We start from the raw sequence: 21,163 nt of genomic DNA on the forward strand, positions 1-21,163 counted from the left end.
AGTCTGTATTTCAGTGTAAAGAATGTATTTTTTCTTTGGGACTTCCTCTTTCATTTTGTGAATCAAAACATATCCTTCAGTGAAATGTGTGTCAAACTGCATTAGTTTGCATTCATTGTTATTTCCATTCATATCAATCCATCAGGGTGGAAAAACTGAATAGATAATGAGACATGAGAAACTCTGTAAGCTCATAATCACACGCGCCAGAAGCATCAGCATGTTTCTGGAGCAGAATTAATTTCCTAAAATCCAGACTTTTTCATGTCATTCGCCTACTTTAAATAATTGCATCTCAAGTTAATTCGACTGCAGTCTTGTCTCGTGACTTGTCTTCTTCCTCACAATGACTTTGGAGGTTTTGATAGAAGTCGCTCTCTTCAGGTCCAAAGTTTTTTATCATACCATGAAACCACAGCATCACTGTAGTCTGGGTTTCTGTTGTAACCAATGACAGTTTTCTTTACTTCAGCATCACAACCTATGCTTTATTGACCTCACCGAAATCCCCATCTTTCTGCTGCTCTCGTCAGTCTAACATTGAAACATCAATAATCCTATTTCCAATGCTAACCTTTATACAATGCTTTCTCTACATCTCGAACCAGTTTGGGTCTTTGGATGGCAATTAGATGTTCCACCACTTCTGCCCAGATTCAAATAACTCCAAGGATGTTAGATGGAGCAGCATGTAATGCTACACACATTCTCATCGTCTCCCGGGGATACATAGACTTTGATTCTTGGGCTTATTATGCTGCATCCTGAGTACCGCTTATCTAAAGAAAGTCTTTTGATTTTCATTGTATGTTTTCGATTGCTTTCAAGTGCTTTATCTGAACTGATAAATGAATACAAATCTAACCCTTTTTTTGCTCTCTAAATAGACATCTATTAATTTACTTTTTACTTTTACACATGAAAGAAAGCAGATGGAACGGGACAAGCGCTCAAGCTGCTGTCTCATAAGTGTGGAGTTCTAAAAAGAGCTGCTTCTGTTCTTTTCAGACAGATTTAAGCTACTCATGTTGGAGCTTCATGAACTGTCACACCCCCTTAAAGCCTCTTGTAAGGGGCTTTGTGGAGCATATTTTGATGTAACGCACAGATGGCGCCCCCGATTCACACCCAATGTTTGACCCTGTAAAACAGGTTAAACATATGGGGATGCGTTGACCTCAAACTTGATATCTCACTAAGTGGTTGATCATCTAATGAATCGTGTTTTCCTTTGTTTATTTCTCTCACTTCTCGCTACCGGTTGTTCACACCACCTGCCGTCTCTCAGGAGTCCTGTCATCTCTTGTAACTTTCCACACAGTCTTGTCAGTCTTCATTAAAAAGAGCAGATGTTGATTCATGAAATCCCTGGATCCTATAGATCAGATTCTTTCAGTTTTTTAAGAGCTTGCCATTTAAATCATTCAAAATATGTGGTAACAACAGGTAAAACAGTTGAGAAATACTTAAAATCTCTTGACTTGTTTCAACAGACTTCAGATAGAAAAGTTGCAACGTTTGAGGTAGATGTCATCGCTTGTTTTGTCCTGAGTTTGGCCTCAACATAGACCTGTACGGTTAATGGAAATAGGTTGGCAGGAACATAAGAAAATGAATGATTTTCACCGCTTGCAACTTGTAGTGATTTTGAGAGTTTATACGAATATGATGGAAAGATGAAATGTTACATGAAAAGGGTTTAATGAATCATGTCATAACGATTCATAGTCGATATTGATTCATTTTAGATAATCCGATTTAATCAGAGTCACTTACCTAAAATTGATCCAGGACATCTTTAGCTAAAAATTCAACCAGTGTGACTCAGAGGTGAATACCTGGGTACTGAACACTGCAGGAAGAGTTTCCAGTCTTCTTGTTTATCTTTCAAAATAATGTGTAAATTGTATGTGTAAATTAAATGTGTACAAACAAACAAGTAAACAATATTCAAATTTTTGTTTCATGAAGTCCAGCCCACCGTTTGTTTTTCCTCATAAAAATAGTACAAATGTAACATTATCAGAGCATTCTAACACACTGTATGGTCACATGTCTTTACTAAAGTCAAAGTGTTTCCTCACATTGGACTGTAATGATAACTTGATTATTTATCACTGCCGTCTGCTGTGATGGCCCTTGGTCGTTTTTACATTAAAATGAAATAAACCTACTATGTCTCAATCCAAATAGTGTTTTCCAAGCTCGATTATTGATTTATTTCATTTTGAAATGATTTTATAATGGTATAAATCAATTCAATTTGATCAACAACTTGCCTCAGACAGATCAATTGGGTTTGGTAAATCAATTCATCGATTAATCAGTTAATTGCTACACCCCTCCTAAATAAATGGATAAACAGATGAATGGTTACTTCCACAATGAAGGACTTGGGTTGCAGTGCTTATGCTTGATAAAATAAACTTCCACTGCATAATTGTTAACCTTGAAGTGGCTTACTTTCAACATGTAATGAAGTTAATGAAAAGGTTACAGGTTCAGTTTCTGCCTTTCCTGCCCATCTGTCAAAGTGTCCTTGGGCAGGACGCCTAACCTCACATTGCTCTTGGCGGTTGAGGTTGGCAGCAGTGTAAGGCAGTAAAGCCACCACCAGTGTTTGTATGTCTTTGTGCATGGGTGAATGAGCCTGTCACAGTAAGGTACTTTGGGCCTTATTGCAGGAAAGAAAAGTGGTATATAAGTATACACCAAAGTATTTTCTTGAAATAAAACTTGTTGTAAAACTTAAACACCAAGCAAATGTTGAAGGAAACTAAAGATTAGTGGTGTAGTGTAGTGATACTCAGTCCTTAAAATGAAAAACTGGTAGTTATAAATCAACAGAAAAAAATGTCAGACCTTTGCTCACATTGAAATTTAATGTGAGAGATATTGTATAAATCCTGAGTAAAAAAATATAGGAAAAAATGTACCACAATCTAACTCCACAGATCGTTACAATACATTTCTCAGAGTGTATCTTTACACAAAACACATTGCTGCACAAAGCTTATACACATCCACACATTCATGTGCTAAATTTGTATTGAGGAGAAACTTTTATTTTCTTTTAGATAAAAGTCAAGGATTAGATGATAAATTGTGAAAGTGAAAGTTGGTGTACTTTTGTCATTTTAGATATGAGGTCATGCCATATTGTTTTAACTTTATTTTTGAAGTTAAAGCTTCTCCAAATTAGTGTCTGAAAACACAAATCAAGTCAAAAAACTAACATTGAGTCACTCTGACAATGGGATATTTATTACTTCTGTCTTTAATTTGCCTACCCTCCTTGACCTGTGTGACTATCCCTTAGGAACCATCATCATTAGAGCTCCAGGGCTGGCAGTTCTTTCCCCAGCTCTATTAGTGAGTCACTTGTGCAGGGGTCAATTCCATTTTGAGGACATCAGAGCCAGAGAAGCGCTTGCCTCGGCCGTCACAGCTGCTTTATCTGAAAAGCAGGCACTGTTGATCCTTTGCCAAAGATGCCTGTATTCCAATTGACTTGGCATTCCAAATCTTGCTTCTTCAGTTTGAAGCTGAAGGGCATTTAGATGATAAATCAAGTACACCAACAGGTCCTCTAGGTGGCTTTGATGGATTAAAAAGTGCAGTGATTTATCGATTGTCAGCCTCTATAAACAGATTTGCTGCATAAGTTATGTAAGCCATTGGTCTTGGAGAGTCTCTGCTTTACTCTCCAAGTCAGGCAAAACAGAAGTTCTTATGAAACAAGCTCAGTTTGTTGAATTTGATCATGTTTTCATGCAAGCAAAAGCTGCTCAGATCCTTGCACCAGAAAACAATAACTGCCCAACTGCCTCTTTTCAGGTTGAAGGTTGTCGTCCATAGAAACTCTAAGCCTAATTGCTCCCTCATGCACACTCCTGCTGACTAATGATGGGATGTGCCAGTGCACTCTGGAGGCTCGGGCAGCTTCACGGGAGTCACTGTCTTTGTGGCTGCAAGGCTGAAACCAATAAACAGGGTTACTCAGAGGGTTTGGGTCGCTGAGCAGCTGTTATCTCAGCTGATGGAGAGATTCTCCTTCAAAAAAGCCACTTGATATTCTCGTAATTAGTCAATTCTGCTAAGTTAGGTTCAAAACGAAAGTATTTTTAAAACAAAAAAATGTTTAGAAGTTAGACTTTTTTTCTTAATCCAGTTCTGCTTCAGTTGATGAATTTTAAATAGAGGGAAAACATGATAGAATGTCCTAGAACTCCCCAAAACCTTGGATACTACAAAGAGGTTGCTAGGTTACCATCTATAGGGCCTATTGTGGACTCCCCTATGGATTCAGTGCTTTGACAGTGAGCATCAGTGACCCGCAAACACTCACATTCCACTGCTCTTCAGGACTGCTTGAGGTCCAGGGGGCAGACCCTACTTTTACTTAAAACCTTGACAGCATGTAAATATGGCCTTTTTAATGTTTTTTCATCTTCTTATAGTGTTTTTTTTCTTCTTCAAAAAAATATCACAAGACTCAATGAACTTCAAATCAAAAGCTGGTCCTATTTCTAATGATACATTTGTTTTTAGTTTCTGCACAGTTATTAAGAGCTGTATTCTTTGAATTATAGATACCTGTTAATGGAAAAGACTCCTTCACCATCAGTGAGAATGGTTTTGCACTAAAACTGTTAGTTCTACACCACATATAATTTTCTTGTAAAAACCACTTTGATTGGCAGCGGTGGAAGTTTATCTGAACTTGGATGCAAATGAGTCAAGAAAACTTAAAAAAAAAGAAAAAGTTTTGATTTGTTCAAATTTAAATATGATGCAGTTCAGCTACAATGAAGTCTTTTCAGTCTAAATAATTAAAGTGAATAAAAAAAAAAGTAGTTGGGGTGAAAAAAAAACAACCAAAATGCCTCATATGACATTATATTTTGCTTGTTATTTCCTGTTGACGCATAGCTTAAGCCATACTGTCCAACAAAATCAACTGTTGTAGCTACGGGTACATGTTTCCAAGCAGTTTAGCTGGTTCTGGACAGTGCAGTGTGAAAGCAGTCTGAACCAACCTAAAATATTGCTCATTACCTTCACGCGAATTGAACTCGGTCTCCAGATTATCCTATTGTTGGAGCAATCTCAATTTCTCAATAAAAACGTTTATGTCAAGTAACTGTGGCACAACGGCTCACAAGTCCAGGCATTTATTTCAAGCCCACCAAAATGTGTAGTAACCATAAATAACATACTGCACAAGACTGTAGAACATGTGGAAAAGTGGAGAGCTAGTAAGGTTTAGACTTTGTTAAAGAGCTGAGATGTCATCTTGATGCTGTTGGTTTAGGTCATGCACATGTTGAAATAAAGTCATATCACTGTTTTTCCATCGTTTCTGTTTTAAGGATTAAGGATTTATGGTCTCCTGTGGTTTGACCTAGGGATGGGCCATTGGGCTATTGGCGCCAGTATTGTTATCGGGCGATATTTGCTTAATTTAAATTCATTTGTATCGGTCTGACATGAAAAATTCCCCCTAAATGCCACCAATGCTTTTTTTTTTTTTACCTTGACAAGTGGTTACAGCAGGAGCAGCACTTTATGTTTACAGTCATACTCAGTCATTTTTCTGACTGTTTCTGGTATATGTTATTTTTTGATAGGGACAGATATTGTTCCTAATAGATTCCTGGGAATGGGAAGCTTATGGTTTACAGTTATGTCTAATAGTTTGTAAATGGTCTGTTTTTTCTGATATATTTTCAACGTGAAAAGTGTTACTTATTCCTTTGAGATCCCTTGTTGTATATTAAAAAAAGGTTAAGTACAAGATGATTAGATAGTAAAAGAGCAGTTGTGCATTTCTATTCAAAAAACAAAAAGGAAATCTAAAGTTTGTGTCATTGGAGACAATTAAATATCGTTATCGGCAAATATCCGCTTTCAGCCACAGTTGCAGGGAAAATAGGGGTTATCTGTATTGGCCGGGGAAAAAATATGTCGGCCCATCCCTAGTTTGACCGGTTAGATGTCTGCCAAAGTGGCCACATCACCCTTTGTTCAAATAATGCACCAAGACTCAGTTTCTTGTCCTTAGTTTGTGCACCAAAGTCATCACTACTTTGTGACTCTTTGATAATAGATTGCAGTGATGAGAATTCCCTAGAAATTGTTTTGCTGTTGGGGAAGACCTACGAGTCTTTTCCCCCCAATCTACACCAAAGCAGCAACAGCCCAAACTGCATCGTCGAGTCAGACGCGATTAACACTTCACATCTGGAACATTGTACTCCCGTCCTAAAAACGACTCGATGCAGCGCTCAATCTTTGGTCTTCTTGTGTGGATAGACAGAGCCACAGTGGGAGAAAAACAGAGAACTGGTTCATAAACTTCTGCTACACCTTCAAAATAAAAGCTTGACATAAAGATTTTATATTCCACCAAAAATCTATAGCACCATAGATGACAAGACATTAATTCTTAGTGTGGAGAAATGAATGTAATTTACAACACAAAACACCAATTTTGTGATGTCGACAGAAGTAGGAATGAAGTCAGCAAAATACAGAGAGAGGATCGAAGATCTTTTCTTGTGTAGTAATGCTTTTGAAGTCGTTGAATGTACATTAAACTAAACTTACTATTGAAACACGCCTACGATGTTCGATGTGAATTTGCCGTTTTGCTTTCAAAACAGACAACCAATGTGTAAATGAAAACTTTGTGATAAATCTAGACACAACTGTCAATCTAAAAACTTTAGTGCTTTAAAAAACCATCTTGCATCATTAAAATATATTTATATTTTCAAAATATTTCATCTCTTATTCCTAATATTTCTTCTAACAAGCACAAAGGTAACATAACCAAAAGTAGGATTTATTTACATCTTGCTGGAGGCTCATCAACCTGACAGTGTCAGAGATGAGAGTGGAGCGTTTTTGTCACGAGCTATTAATTTTTTTTTACGTCTTTGATACAAAATAAAAAATCACAAGTGCATTGAAAGCCTAAATATTTTAGAGCACTTAGCCCCAAAATGTAAAGCTTTTATTCTCAGAAGGAAATAGCAAATTCCAGTTTTGCTTCAGCAGAATACTGACAGAAATCCTAAATTATTAATGAGCTGTACCACATTCCCACAGCTTTAAGGTAAAGGTACTTCTTTGTCCTAATGGTGTTTTGGAAATCTTAAGCATGAAGGAGAAGTGGTTTTCTCACCTGTTCTTTCCACATAGACCTACACAGGATTGTTTGGGATTAAAACGACATTGTGGGTTCTGCCTACGTTTATCACAACACCATATACAGATATATTTATTCAGTGGATCATTATTAATAGAAATAAACCCTTTTTGTGTATTTTTATATTATATTTTTTATAAAACAATAGTTTTCTTCTTACACAAATACATACAACAAACAAAATCTTTCCACATCATCAGAGATCATTCCAATCGTAGCTTAAATGTTTTTTAACAAAGGCTTATGTGCAAGGTAAATTAATTATTTAAAAAATTCCAGATGTTATGCACTCTCCTAAGCATGCACTAGGTGACAATGAAGAATATTGAATCCTCTTAAGACCAGAAATGCATTTTGGTCAAATTTATGGGATCAATTTGGCCCAGACCCAGTTTTTTTATCCTTGGTTACTGAGAACACCCAGAAGCTACACTTTTCTAATTACAAAACTGAAGCAAAATAAACCGTCTCTTAGTAGCATACACATGTTAGTTATAGTTTTATTAAAAATATTTTCTTCTTTAGAAATGAGATTTTCTAGGCGCCGAATGAACCTTGCAACAAAACGCTTAACATACCTGTCCACCTGTTGGCATTTTCATGATCATCTGCTGAGGACAAAATCCTAGATTGTCAAGGATTTCAAACCGTTTAACATTCTAATGCTATGAATAGATAGAAACAATGACATTTGAAAGACACTAATAGACATTTTAAATACCTTTTTTAGCTAAAAGGTGAAAATGTTCTGTGGAAATGCCATATCTTCTAGAAAGCTTTGTAAAAGTTATTTCTTAGAGGAAACATAAATATTCCAACAAATTAGTTATAAGCTTCACTAGTTGGAGAGAGAGTAAAACCCCAGTCCAACTGAACACTGAAGCAGAGTGAAGAAAAAAGAAAGCAGAATACGTGTATTGTCTACAATAAAAATAAAATTAAATCTTTGCAGATTGGCTCTTATTCAGAATTCATCTGTTTTTCAATACCAATTATTTCTGGTTGGGGTCATGGGGTTGCTGGGGCCTACCTGGCTACTGTTGGGCAAAGGCAGGGTACGGTACACCCATGATGAGTGTCTTTGGACTATGGAAGGAAGGTGCTGCGTCCAGAGAAAATCCATGCAGAGCATGCAAACTCCATACAGCTGGGGTTCAAACCAGCGCATTCTCACTGTGACAAGGCTAGATTCCCATTCAGCCCCATTTACCAAGAACTTTGATTGAAAATCCTATTTTCTGATATACCACACCAACTGGTTTTAATGATCAATATCCACTCCACTTCTGCCAACATTCTTCTACCTTCTTCTGTTTTGGTAATTAATTAATCTTTTGGCTTTTATCTTTAAAATATTCTAATAAAAAGTGGTAGATTTGCAGAAGATGGATCATTCTACTGAAAGATGTGCATCTTTAATGTGACAGTGACCTGAAAACTGAAAGTGCCCACTGAGTGACTTGTTTTAAGCCAAGGTGGCTGTAAAAGAAAAGCATAATCAAGATGTGCAATGTATCATAGTATTAGAGTGGTTTGAGCTGTCAGTGATTACAATATAGGCTGTTAAAGAGGACAGACTTTTTGTTTTTTCTTTTCTTAAAATATCTCTTTAAACTTTAAAGAGCACATATGAACCCTGATAATGACCATTTTTAGCTGAATCAAACGGCTGCATCTTTGACCTAGAATGAAGTGGCACCATGGGTCGCTGTACTGATCCAGACCAACTTTTGGGGGTGTGGCCACTGATATCCAGCCCAAGCAGGACTTTGCTTTTTGCTTCTAACATGACCCTGATTTGATCTGACAGGCCAGACGTTCTAAGTTCTTTAGCAGAGCACTAACCCAGCTGACAGGGCGTTAGTCACTAAGGCCCATGCAGCTTTTTCTGTTCCAGTGAGCAAAGACAACAGAGACGATCGCACAACCTACTTAATCATTTATCTGAAGTAGACTTTTGTTTGCATTTATTAGACAGGTTTAATATATTGGCACATGACCACAAAGTTGGCTAAGATTCAAATATTTACCCGTGGAACTCTCTGAACTTCCATTACTAGCTGACAAATTATTCAAGGAGATGTAGATTATGGTCTGATTCCTAACAGATTTTACTTTTAATTCAGTGTCATTAATAAAGCAGGATTTAACAGCAAAGAGTTTTTATTCCGTTTTTTCAAAGTGAAAGACTAAGTCAGATTTTTTTCTTCAAATGATTTCTTAATTATTGTAAAGGATTAACAAACATTTTTAACATCATTCACTTATTTTTGTTTGGTTTTCAGTACGAATTCAAGGCCAAGAACATCAAGAAGAAGAAGGTCAGCATATTGGTTTCAGTTGACGGTGTCAAGGTGATGCTGAGGAAGAAACAAAAGGTAAGAAGCTGTTAGTCTCAGCTTCAGAACTCCTTAAAGACCCACTCCAGTCATCTTTTGATCTATTTAAAAAACACTCCTGAACATGTTTAAAACACCAAAAACGTAATTTTTATTGGAGTGGGTCTCAAAAAAAAACAAAAAAAAAACTTCTGCCAGCGTCTTTGCTAAGTGATCCTTTTTGTCACACGCAGAGAAAAGAATGGACGTGGGACGAGAGCAAAATGATGATCATGGGTGATCCGATATACAGGTCAGTAAACATCACACACTTTGAATAGAGAACATGCTCAGCAAATATGTCTGATATTCACTTTATGTGTGGAGAACCTTTAGAAATCCATTAAATTCCCTCAAATGATTTCATTCAGTAGAGGCATGGCACTTTGCATGTTCTGGATCATGTAAGACTGGTGCTGGAATGAGTTCTGTTCAGTGGGCCTTTAACATACCTTATAAATAATCTATACCTTGGAATGTTGATGTACAGTTGGATTATATTTATTTTTAACGAACTGTGTTTCTTGTACTTGGAAAAAAAAAGTTATTTTTTATGCATGCTAAGCTGTCAACGTGCTGCAAAAAGTTCAAATCTGTCAGATCTAAGTTTAATTACACGGCAGCAGCTTGAGGTTGTGAAGGTTTGTAAATTATTGATTTTTCATTTGGCAAAAATGTTTCTTAGTAAGGAAGTGTGTGACATTAAAAAGAAGGTCGACATTTCTTTAATGCTTATCACACAGCAGATAGTATTTGCCAAAAATAAACTCATCTGTTATTAAGTTATTTTAAAAAACTTTTGACTTTTAATTTCATTTGCTTCTGGTTGAAGTCAGTTCATTTCGACATTACATCAGTTTGCTTGCAGAAATATCGAGTGAATTAGTTTGCCGTAAACGCATATTTTTTCGCTTTTCTATCCAATTCATTCACATTCACTTTAAAAAGGGTGTAAAGTGATGAGGGGTTAAACCAGATTAAAATTCAGTAAATAAAAACAATCATCCAGATTAAACAGATACAAAATCGTGGTGTCCCACAGGGAACAGCAATAATATTTCATGAAAAAAACGAAAATTAGCAATTATTTCTGTTCCTTTTTTGAGACTTTCTTTTTTGTTAATGAAAAGATTGAAAGTACATTTTTTATCATTTAAAACATTTCAATAAATGTAAGCAATAAAACACTTAAGGAAAAAAAACTACGGATCATTTTGTAGTTATTAAAATTATGACCTCTTAAGACCAGGATCATATTTTAACTAACTTTTCTACAGACGTAGTCACAATTTAGGCAGAATTAACTACTAATTGCTTTAATAATCAATATAACCCAAAATGTGATGTCCACATATGTGGTCGCCAGGTCCTAGGAGTTTAAAAACATTTCTGTAAATTAATTTTGACCTATTCTAAACTATGTATTTGGTCAATTATGATCAATAAAAGATTGAGGTTTTAGTAAAATGCAGATACAAACTGCACAACATGTCGTTTGTTCTCTGTAAAAAAGGAGCAGCACTGAAATAAGCTTTCAGCTGCTTTTTACACTCTCTCTCTTTTGGTTTGTATACATATATTTCTGTATAACTTTTACTTACACACATTTGCTATTGCGTTTTCCAGAATTTTCTACGTGTCTCATGACTCGCAGGACTTGAAGATCTTCAGCTACATCGCCAGAGATGGCTCCAGCAATTCCTTCAGATGTAACGTCTTCAAATCCAAGAAGAAGGTAGAGATCTAGCTCCGTTCAAACACTCAGCCTTATAAATGCCCCAAAAAGCCAAACTTCAATCTGTAACCCAATTTTTTTTTAAATGACATGTCAAATAAAATAAAAAAACTAATATAATTTTTTCTTTGGGAGTGGAGGGTTTGTTAATTGAAATCTCTTGAATCATTCCCACTTTGTTATTCAATTTGTGCGTCTGGATTCAATCTGATCTCACTCAGTTCCCTTTAACTCACTTTGCAGGTCCCCAGCCTGCACTGAAGGCTAAAAACCATCTCTCTAAAAGACAGAGAAGAGCTACTTCTTTCAGACCTCAATCATTCCCTACATTTTGGTTATTTCTTTGAGCCTCTGCTGTGTTTTCCTGGCAGAAAAAATTAAATTTGAAGCCACAAATCATCCCCATTTGAGAAATGTTTACATGAGGATGACTCTTGTAATTTTTTTTGTTCTTTGTGTGTTTCTGCAGACACAGGCAATGCGCATCGTGCGGACTGTGGGTCAGGCGTTCGAGGTTTGCCATAAAATCAGTCTGCAGCATGCTGAGCAGGACGCAGACGGAGACAGTGACAAGTCAACAGAGGAGGACGGTTCCCACGGTCAGAAGATACTGCAAATTAAACTTTTTGAGTTGTGCAAAAAGATGGAGACACATAATGCTCATTATTTTGTGTTTAGTCAGTCATTTATAGCAGAAAAAAACTCTAATTTCTTTGTACTCCGTCATAGTTTATTTTTCTAAACCCACAGATTTTTCTAGAAGCCTTTCCATTCTGCTCATCAGAATCTCAGGGGAGAAGCAGTTAATAAGATGTATTTTCAGCTCCAGGTACCATCACCATAGCAACCTTAAAGGCACAGGGAGGGCTGTGTAAGACGGATCCAAAATCGGCAAATCTTTTTTTCCTGCCAGTACGGTTCTCATAGTCTTTCTTTTTAAATGTTTTCTCCTCTGTGGTAAACAGTTAACTAAACAAACAAACTTCAGCCCCTTTTTCTCTTTGTTCAATGGAATCACTTAAAGGGTGAGTTGGAACAATAAAATGTGTTTTTTCAAAGTAAAAGCGCAAGTATTGAGCCTTTTTTTAACCACATTATAGCTTTGTCACACAAATCCCGCAGGCACAGATCACTTTAGAAGAAGTTACATAGAATAGTTGCTGAATTCAATCCCTGTAATAATTTTAACCAAATTCGTCAAAATATCCAGCTGACTTTAGATGAATGGCACTATCCTGCTCAGACATACACAGAGCTTTTCCAGCACCTTATTTGTTTTTTCAGTGTCAGTGTCAGGATTTTTAATTTTCAACCAAACTTTTAAACAGTTTAAACTTTCCCCATCAGTTTAGTGGCATCTAAATGCCAAAACTTCCAGCGACATGCTGCTCTCATGCATTAAAAATCTCCTTTTTTTAACATCACCCTCATTTACAAAGGAATGTTCTTTTGCCAAATGACATTTATCTATAATTTACAAACTCACACTCATCTGAGAGCACGCAAAGCTGGCTGCCTGGCAATTAAACTTGGATCTGGCAGATAGTTACTTGTGTCAGAAAGTTACAGCTACACAAAGTAAAATATACTTTTGCAAGCAAAATAATAAAAAAGACCTAATCAAGAAAAATTTGAAAGCTAAAAAATTTAAATATTTTCGATGACAAAAAAAATATTGGAAAGTCTAGAATAGCAGTTAATACAAATCCTGATTGAAGGCAGCTGCTGATGGAGCGTTATTCCATGCTGTGTGGTCTATTAAAGGTCGTGAAGTAACGGGAGCCGAGCAGGACAAGGAAAAGGAGAAGAGCAAACAAGGAGACGTTTCTTCAGCTGAAGCTTCACTCTGTGAAAAAGCTGTCGGCGAGATCTTGCAGAGCCTGACTGAACTGAAATTTGTCAGACCTGGACAATCTCTGAAGGTAAGATAGAGTTAGAAAGGCTAAAGGAAGGGCAGAAAATGTGGGGACAGAGTGGCCACCACTCTCACTGCAACCAATTGAGGCTAACGGACACATAGGGGTGTGACGATAACCGCATCACTGCACTTTTCTTTTTTTTTTTTTAAAGTTCTGCATATTGTGCGTGATTGGAACTATGATGAACACATTAAACACGTTCATCTTTGCTGATAATTTACCTTTTCTGCTAGTCCTGTGTTCAGACTTCAAGGGCTTCTGGGGGAAGCCTTTTATTACTGTTCTCCTTCTCTCCCTGCGTGCAGCTCTCACTCCCTCTTGCACTCCACGCACTCCCTCTTCTTACACACATGTGCACGGTTTCAACAGCACATACACATCTTCATTCTACAACAGAAGTTTCTGTCTCGCGAGGAAATACGACAAATTTAATGCGTGCTAGTTATTACCGTAATTTCCGGACTATAAGCCGCTACTTTTTTCCTGAGCTTACAGCCCCTGCGGCTTATTCAGTGACGCGGCTAATTCATGGATTTAATTGGCGGCCGCCATGCACGTACTTTCGGACTCAGTGAATGGTTTGAATTCTCTATCTAACACCAAGCACAAGTCATTTGTTTTTCAACACACCTCTGAGCAGCCAAACAGCATGGACATGACTTCAGGTCTTAGACACTTCAGTCATGGTTCAACAAAACGAAACATGCATGCCCGGCCGCATCCCAGAATCCTTTGGTGCCATTAGACCCAACGTGCATGTGATCGCCGCTAAAATATGATGAAGCTTTCAAGTTAAAAGCAAGCGTTAAAAGCGGCGTGAAAAAATCCACCATCACCAACGGGTTTGGAAAAGTCGGTCAGCTGCTGACGGAAAAGCTGCAATCTGCAGCTGGGCTGCACGTAAATATGTGGGAATAACATCAGCCTTTCTTTTGTCGGGACACGACTGGAAACACAAATCGATGTGATCGTTTTTACGGTTTCTAAGGACTGAGCGGAATTTTGCATTGAAAAGCTCACAGCCTCCGTGTGAGCTGGAGACATGTTTTCCTGCTGCTCATCACATAGAGCTGCAGGGCTGATGGCAGTCTGATGGCTCCCACACGTAACAACGCATCCGCCCCTCATCCACAAAACGTACAGTATTAAGTCCGATTGCTTTGCACAGACACGATTTTCTCCGTCCACCGGCGCAATGGGGACGAAGTGCTCCTCCTTGGAGCCGCCCTTGCCAGAGGTGTCGGAGAAGATAGGAAGGGGAGACAAGGAGCGCGCTTGGCGAGCGCGGAGTGCAGAGGCGTCCGCGGAGCAACAGTGTTTGTTGTGGAAGGAAACTTCTGACGCACGCGCCGGGCTGAGGCGTGCGTATCGCGCTGAGGCGCGCGCTTTTCAGTCGCCGCTGCTTTATTTTACTGGTGTATTTTTTAACCAGCCCTGTTAGTACCATAACGCTGCCGCGACACAAGCGGAAGGAGAGCTGTTTCCGTTCACCCCTCCATGCACTGCTGATACTTGCTCATTCTTAAACACGTACAACAGTGTGGCGAGCCGGGCGTTGGCCCCGCCTTTAGCCCCTAAGACTCATGGAAAATGGGGAATCGCGGATGTAAATTTCCTCATCATAACTGAGGGATGTAATGTTGATTATATGGTTACTGTTTGTAATTTTATGTGTGATACTTAGATTGTCAATAAGTAAAAAAAATAAAAAAATAAAATAAATTAAAATAAATCATAACTGAGGAACTTGTGAACAGAATAGAGGTCCATGCTGTTTGGCAGATGTGGGTGTACTCAAATACGTGAGCCTGAGGCAAGGCTGACTCCTCCCACAGTGTGCAAATGAATTACACTTACTCTGGGAGTCAGGACGTGATTTGTCAGGTGTTGCCTAATAAATGCGGCTTGTACTCTGACGCGGCTTGTGTATGTATAAAAGAAGTTGAACACGTGATAATGGGTGGGTGCGGCTTGTAATCGGGTGCGCTTTATAGTCGGGAATTTACGGTAATTTCCATTTTATTCATTTCCATTACAAGCTGCGTGCATTCTTGAATGCACGACACGGTCGCCCGCCGGAGGATTTTGTGTGTGGGGGGGTGGGGGGTGGGGGGAATGATTGACATCGAGGGCAAAAGTTATTGTAATGTCATTTCCTCTTCAGAACAGCCTTTGCAGAACAGCCTATGTTGTTGTCTGCCTTTCCTCCTCTGATATCTCAAATATTGTCACTACTCTATGCCACACAAAAGTACACAAATTCTTTCCAATTGTCCCCCCCTTCCCCCTAATTTACAATGTGATTTTTATTCACTTTAAGCTGATCCTGACTTGACCCCATGGGAGTTTATATCTTTGGATAGTTGGATGGTCTTCAGTTGACTGAACGGTTGAAACATGAAAAAAAAACTATGTATTCATTTATTTTCTAAACTCGTTTTTGTCCTTTTTGGGGTCACTTATAGGCGTAGGCAGGGGACATACAGGTCACCAGTCTGTCACAGGGCCACAATCACACACCCATACACACTCAGATTCACACCTAGAGACAATTTAGAGTAACTATTTAACCTATGAAGGATGTTTTTGGATGGTGGGAGGGAGCCGGAGTCCCCGGAGAAAACCCACGCATGGACCGGGAGAACATGCAAACTCCACACAGAAAGGTGATGCTTTTTCAGGTTCCCCAGTGGGGGCTTGAAGCAGGGCCTTCTTGCTGTGTGGCAATCTGTTTAAAGGTACCATAATGTTATGTTTTAAATGGAGAGGGGGAGGTCTATTAGCATCTTCATTTCTGGTCACCAATAACTTGAGTCTTAAACAGGGACTGGGAAGGTTTTTAAAAGATCTTCTCCAGCGAAGAGAAGCAGCTGTTTACTGTGATAACATTTAGTAGTATCGTTCTTGTGCTTTGGTTTCCAATGTTCTCTGTTGTCTGCCTTTGGAGCTGCAGGATGTCCACTCTGTCCCCCTGAGTCAGTGATTTGGCCTTGGGCTTCTTCTTTTTTTTCTTTTTTTTACGCCATCATCAGAGCACAAAGCTGCTAAAAACGTCACTGAGCTAAGTAACCACAGCGTAAATCCACATTCAGCCGCATTCTTGCTTGTTTTATTTCTCTGGCACTTTAACACTGGCTGGACTCACCTTGTCCAGGTAATCAGCTGAGTATAGCAAGGATGGTAAATGGTAAATGGCGTATACTTATATAGCGCTTTCCACCCTCTTTCGCTTTACAGTCACAGTCCCATTCACCCATGCACACACACATTCACACTGGTGGAGGCTCCGCTGCCGAACACTGGGGTCAACCTCCCACCAGAGGCAAGGTGGGGTTCAGTGTCTTGCCCAAGGACACTTTGACACATGGGCGTGCAAGGCGGGAATCGAACCTGCAATCTAACGATCATGGGTCGACCGCCCCATTTAGGATATTTGGAAAACATGCAAACACAGCATCCCTTGAGGGCTGGCGTAACTCCATCATTGGCATCTCTTCCAGCACCTGGACAGATCATTAACTGCAGCTCCTGTTTTCTGATCGGTTCACTCCTGCATAAACTATAAACCTCAAATCCTTAGCTGCTGTTCTGTAAAGGATGACATAAGAAAAGGCTTCCCTGTGTCTCAGCGGTTTTCCTTTGGATTTGTCATTGAATGGTTAGGGTTGCGTTGTGGTAGACATAAACTCTTATAATGCCGGTAAAGGCCAGTTGAAGGGATTGGAGCAAGTAACCTGCATATTCTCACTGGCCGTATGAGGGGGACACCTAATCCCAAACACTCAGTCTGTTCCCTTTGATTTTTGCGGAACGCCACCATAATCCCACACAGGGGGTTCACAAACATCTGCTCTGCCAAGATAAGACGGTAGAGAGAGGGAGAAGGAAAAAAAGAATGAGGTTTGATAAAAGAAGAACAGGATAAAAGATTTTAGTAGATTATAGTAGCACTGTCTCCTTGGAGATGTGTATTTGGTGTCATACAAGATAATGTCCTTTCCTAAAATCAGTTTTATGTAAATTAATTCGAATTTTTGTTACTTTTAAATTGTTTCGAATAATTTGAATTGATAAAAAAACAGCCAAGTTTATTTTTTGTTTGAATTTCCCATGAAGCTTGGCATTCAAGACTTTAAACTATAAAAGATTGCCACCTAATGGTGAAATATAGGAATTACAACATCATTGAATGTTCAAACCTGTAATAATATTATACTTTGTTTTTTTAGAAGAAGAAAAAAAACAGTTGAAAAATATTCTTACAGAAAGCTATAAAATGAGCAGAGAAAATGACCCGTATTCAAAGATGATCTAGTTTTTATGAATCATTGCACAGCACTCTGGAAGATTGCACCACACTGGAGTCCAAGATATAAAATTGGCTTTAAACTGATGTGAAAATAAAAACACTGAGTCAGAAATTGTGGTATGGTATTTTTTTTAGGTCATTTGAACCTAAGCCCCATTACTTTTTATCAGTAAATTCTGCAATGAATGTGTTCCTTCTTCTTCTTCTTTGCCAGGACTTTGATCGAAGGTCAGTCTACACTATGACGTCCCAGGGCGTCATCACACCCAGCAGCCCTTGCTCTCCAACTCTCACTCCACTAGCATCCCAGCACTATCTGCAGCTTCTTCAGCAGCAGCTCCAGCAGCAGCAGCAGCACACACAGGTGGTCATTGCCCAGGTGAGAAACGTGTCTGCATAACAATAACTAAAATTACTCTGGAGAACCCCAGGCTTCACATTTGGACCGCCTTCCTCCAGTAACATTTTGAGTCAGGTTCAGGTGGTGATTCTAGTTGTTTTTTGAATTTGTCTTTAAGTATATATATATATATATATATATATATATATATATATATATATATATATATATATATATATATATATATATATATATATATATATATATATATATATATATATATATATATATATATATATATATATATATATATATATATATATATATATATATATATATATATATATATATATATATATATATATATATGTAGCTGATCGTTTTTTTATTAAGATGAAACTTCAATAGCATTAGTCAAACACACCTGATCAAAAATGTTGAAGAAAACCTGCTGGATTTAGGTTTTCTAACTGTGTAGCTCTTTACCTATAAAGTGTCTCAAACCAATGACCTTTTCTGTTCTGAACTTTTCATGGTTCAGTAAAAACAGCTAGTTTTACACTGTATGGCAGGGCTGTCCAAACTTTTTGCCTTTGGGGCCAGATTTGGTGAGGTGAAAATGTGTGAAGGCCAACCATTGGGCCTGCATTCTTAAACTATTTTAATACGGTTAAGTGCAAATGAACAGTTTATTGAACATTTTTATTGCAGTGGTATTTTCATTTCATCACAAAGACACACACATCTAAAAACATTTGAACCATAATGACTGTGAAGTCCACATTTGAAATAAAATTTAAAAAAACTCTGTCTGAAAAATGAAAATTGATAAACATTAAATCTGGGTTGTTATCAAACGTTACGTTTTATTCACTATTAAACCCTAACTGTGAACTTCAAAATTTAAACTGATTAAACAAGAAACATCAACACAAACTACAGTCTTTTTCAGTACAAACCACTGTAGTTTTAATCACTTTTTAAGTTCTTAGATAAAAGTGATCAGAAATTCTTCTTATTTCTGATCATTTTTCAGGTGGATCCATTTGAATCTTTTTCTTTTTTCCTTAGAGGTTTTTTGTTTTATTAAAAAAAAGCTGTTTTGCTTCATAATATGCTTTCTAAAATGTCGAAAGACTGGTATCATTCTAATTTAGGTGGCCACAACTATCTTTTTAAATCAAAGTATATTCCTGAAACCTGAAGTTGAATAAACAGAAAAGAAAAGGCAAATAAATGAGTTGTTTTGCCTGTTTTTTCTCAAAAAAAACCCCAGGTTTTATCAGGGGACATTTTTCATATTTTAATTAGAACTACTTTTACAAGATCTTACACAAACTATTTATTGAGAAGTAGTCTTCCCGAGGACCCCAGTGACTCACTTGCATCTTTTTGCCCTCCACATTTTTTGCGTTATTAACGCATGTGGCATAACTGTCAGGTGATGTAGAATTTTTTTGTTGGCGCATTCACATGAGTGTTTTTACCAAACTGTGTCCTAATTACCTCAGAAAAAAGATAATTAAACTGCAGTTTGTTACATTCTTGACCTTTTGTGTGTTTGTCCCTGAAACCAGGCTTTTTTTTTTTTCATTTTTGCCCCAAGGCTTTTAGAAATAGTGGATGTAGTCAGATCATATCAGAATTAATAGATGTTATAAATAGACTTTACCGCTAGGGGGCAGCATTGTTCCAATTATGACAGCATCAGGCTGAAGACTTAAATTTACAGATTTCTAAAACATGCCACGAAATGATTCTGGCCTTAATATTCTATACCCACTTAATTCTAATACCAGTGTAAAAATGCAGTGTCTTTACAATAACCAGATTATCAATCCAGTTTTTGCTGGAAAAAAACATCTGATCATTTTGGTCATTTTTGCGCCACCTACAGGTGCAGCTGTTAAAAGACCAGATGGCGGCAGAGACGGCGGCTCGCATGGAGGCTCAGGCCCGCATCCACCAGCTGCTGCTGCAGAACAGGGACCTGCTGCAGCACCTGGCGCTGCTGGTGCGGCAGCTGAAAGAGTTGGAGGCGCGCTGCCCAGAAGCAACACAAGCTCATCCGGAGCCTCAACCTAACGGACACAGTAAGTGAAAAGGGATTTCCTCAGGGAAGAGGCATTCACTCCATGTTTTAGTCTTCAAAATGGTTTAAGGTCTCTATACTTAACAATATCTAGTAGTGCTAATTAAATTGGAGGTGTAAAATGAATAAAATAGGGTCAGCTTGACCCAGGATAAAAGTTTCTATCTGCTTTTAACAAAGAAACAAGAAAACTATTTTCATAAACTTTTTCTGACTGGGTCAAATTGACCCTAAAGATTTCTGGGACATTTGTTCTTCCATTTACTCTAGGTGGGCCACAGTCAGAGGGAAGCTCAGTTTCTTCATCTGCCAGATCGCTCTCCTTGAACCTAAAGAATCACTACAGTCAGACCCTGGAGCAGCTTACCTCTGCATGGCCGCTCCAGACCTCAACTCTCACCCCCATCCAGGTGGGCAGTGCCGAGTCCTACATCAACCTGCTCAACCTGGAAAACGGCTCTGACACGGCAGCATCGCTCTCCGACCCCCAGCCCTTCATTAGGGCTAACAGCGATGCAGACCAGAAGGACAGAAACTCTGCCATCTTCGATGAAAAGTAAGATGGAGACTTTTGAAGCTGTTCACACATGGTTTACTACACCTGCTGATCAGTAAATCTTCCCGTGTCAGGTTTTCTGGTGTCCTCAAATCCCGTTTGATCATCATACCCATTCCCTCACACTAATATGCTTTTCTTAAATGCTAACCACCAGGTTTCTGCTGTGATCTGTGCCTGAAAACCGGATAAAAATAGAACTCTACCGATCTCTACCAAGGGTTGAAAAAAAAGATGTCAATTCACGATCTTTAAAGGCTATGGCCTCTTAACCAGACTTACTTTATTCCAGCATTTACATTTGCGTTGGTTTACAGTTTCAGTTCAGGAAAAATAAACTGCATCCACTGCTTTGTGTTATGCACAAACATTGTTTTGGCTTTAGAAAGGACTTTTCTGTCCTTCACAGCTCACTAGGTTAGTGTGGTGACCCTAGGCCTGTTTGGCTGAGCACTTTCTGTTTCAATCTGCAATGCAAGGAAAATCGGCTTCTCTGACCTGTCGCATCTCCAGCATAGAATTTCTGCATCACAAGATGAATCCATTTCTTTCCTTTATCGTTTGCATTGGGAGTTCCTGTCATTCAGGAATGATGTGTTAAAGGCTGAAAGCATAGCTATT

General features: G+C 38.3%; 1 protein-coding gene across 2 annotated transcripts in view; it reads left to right on the forward strand.

The window, feature by feature from the left end:
• LOC101157471 (carboxyl-terminal PDZ ligand of neuronal nitric oxide synthase protein) overlaps nt 1-21,163 on the forward strand; it is a 48,617-nt gene that overhangs the window by 16,378 nt on the left and 11,076 nt on the right. For both annotated transcript variants that reach the window (XR_002291301.2, XM_004074680.4), the window contains exons 3-10: nt 9,499-9,591; nt 9,786-9,844; nt 11,218-11,326; nt 11,796-11,925; nt 13,091-13,248; nt 17,769-17,933; nt 19,792-19,987; nt 20,257-20,542. Coding sequence is in view for 1 of the 2 variants with exons in the window: in XM_004074680.4 (XP_004074728.1) it covers nt 9,499-9,591; nt 9,786-9,844; nt 11,218-11,326; nt 11,796-11,925; nt 13,091-13,248; nt 17,769-17,933; nt 19,792-19,987; nt 20,257-20,542 (1,196 nt within the window). In the remaining variant the exon portion in view is untranslated. The remainder of the gene's footprint in view (nt 1-9,498; nt 9,592-9,785; nt 9,845-11,217; nt 11,327-11,795; nt 11,926-13,090; nt 13,249-17,768; nt 17,934-19,791; nt 19,988-20,256; nt 20,543-21,163) is intronic.

The sequence above is a fragment of the Oryzias latipes genome, chromosome 12, assembly GCF_002234675.1.
Source record: "Oryzias latipes chromosome 12, ASM223467v1".
NCBI classification, from domain to species: Eukaryota; Metazoa; Chordata; class Actinopteri; order Beloniformes; family Adrianichthyidae; genus Oryzias; species Oryzias latipes.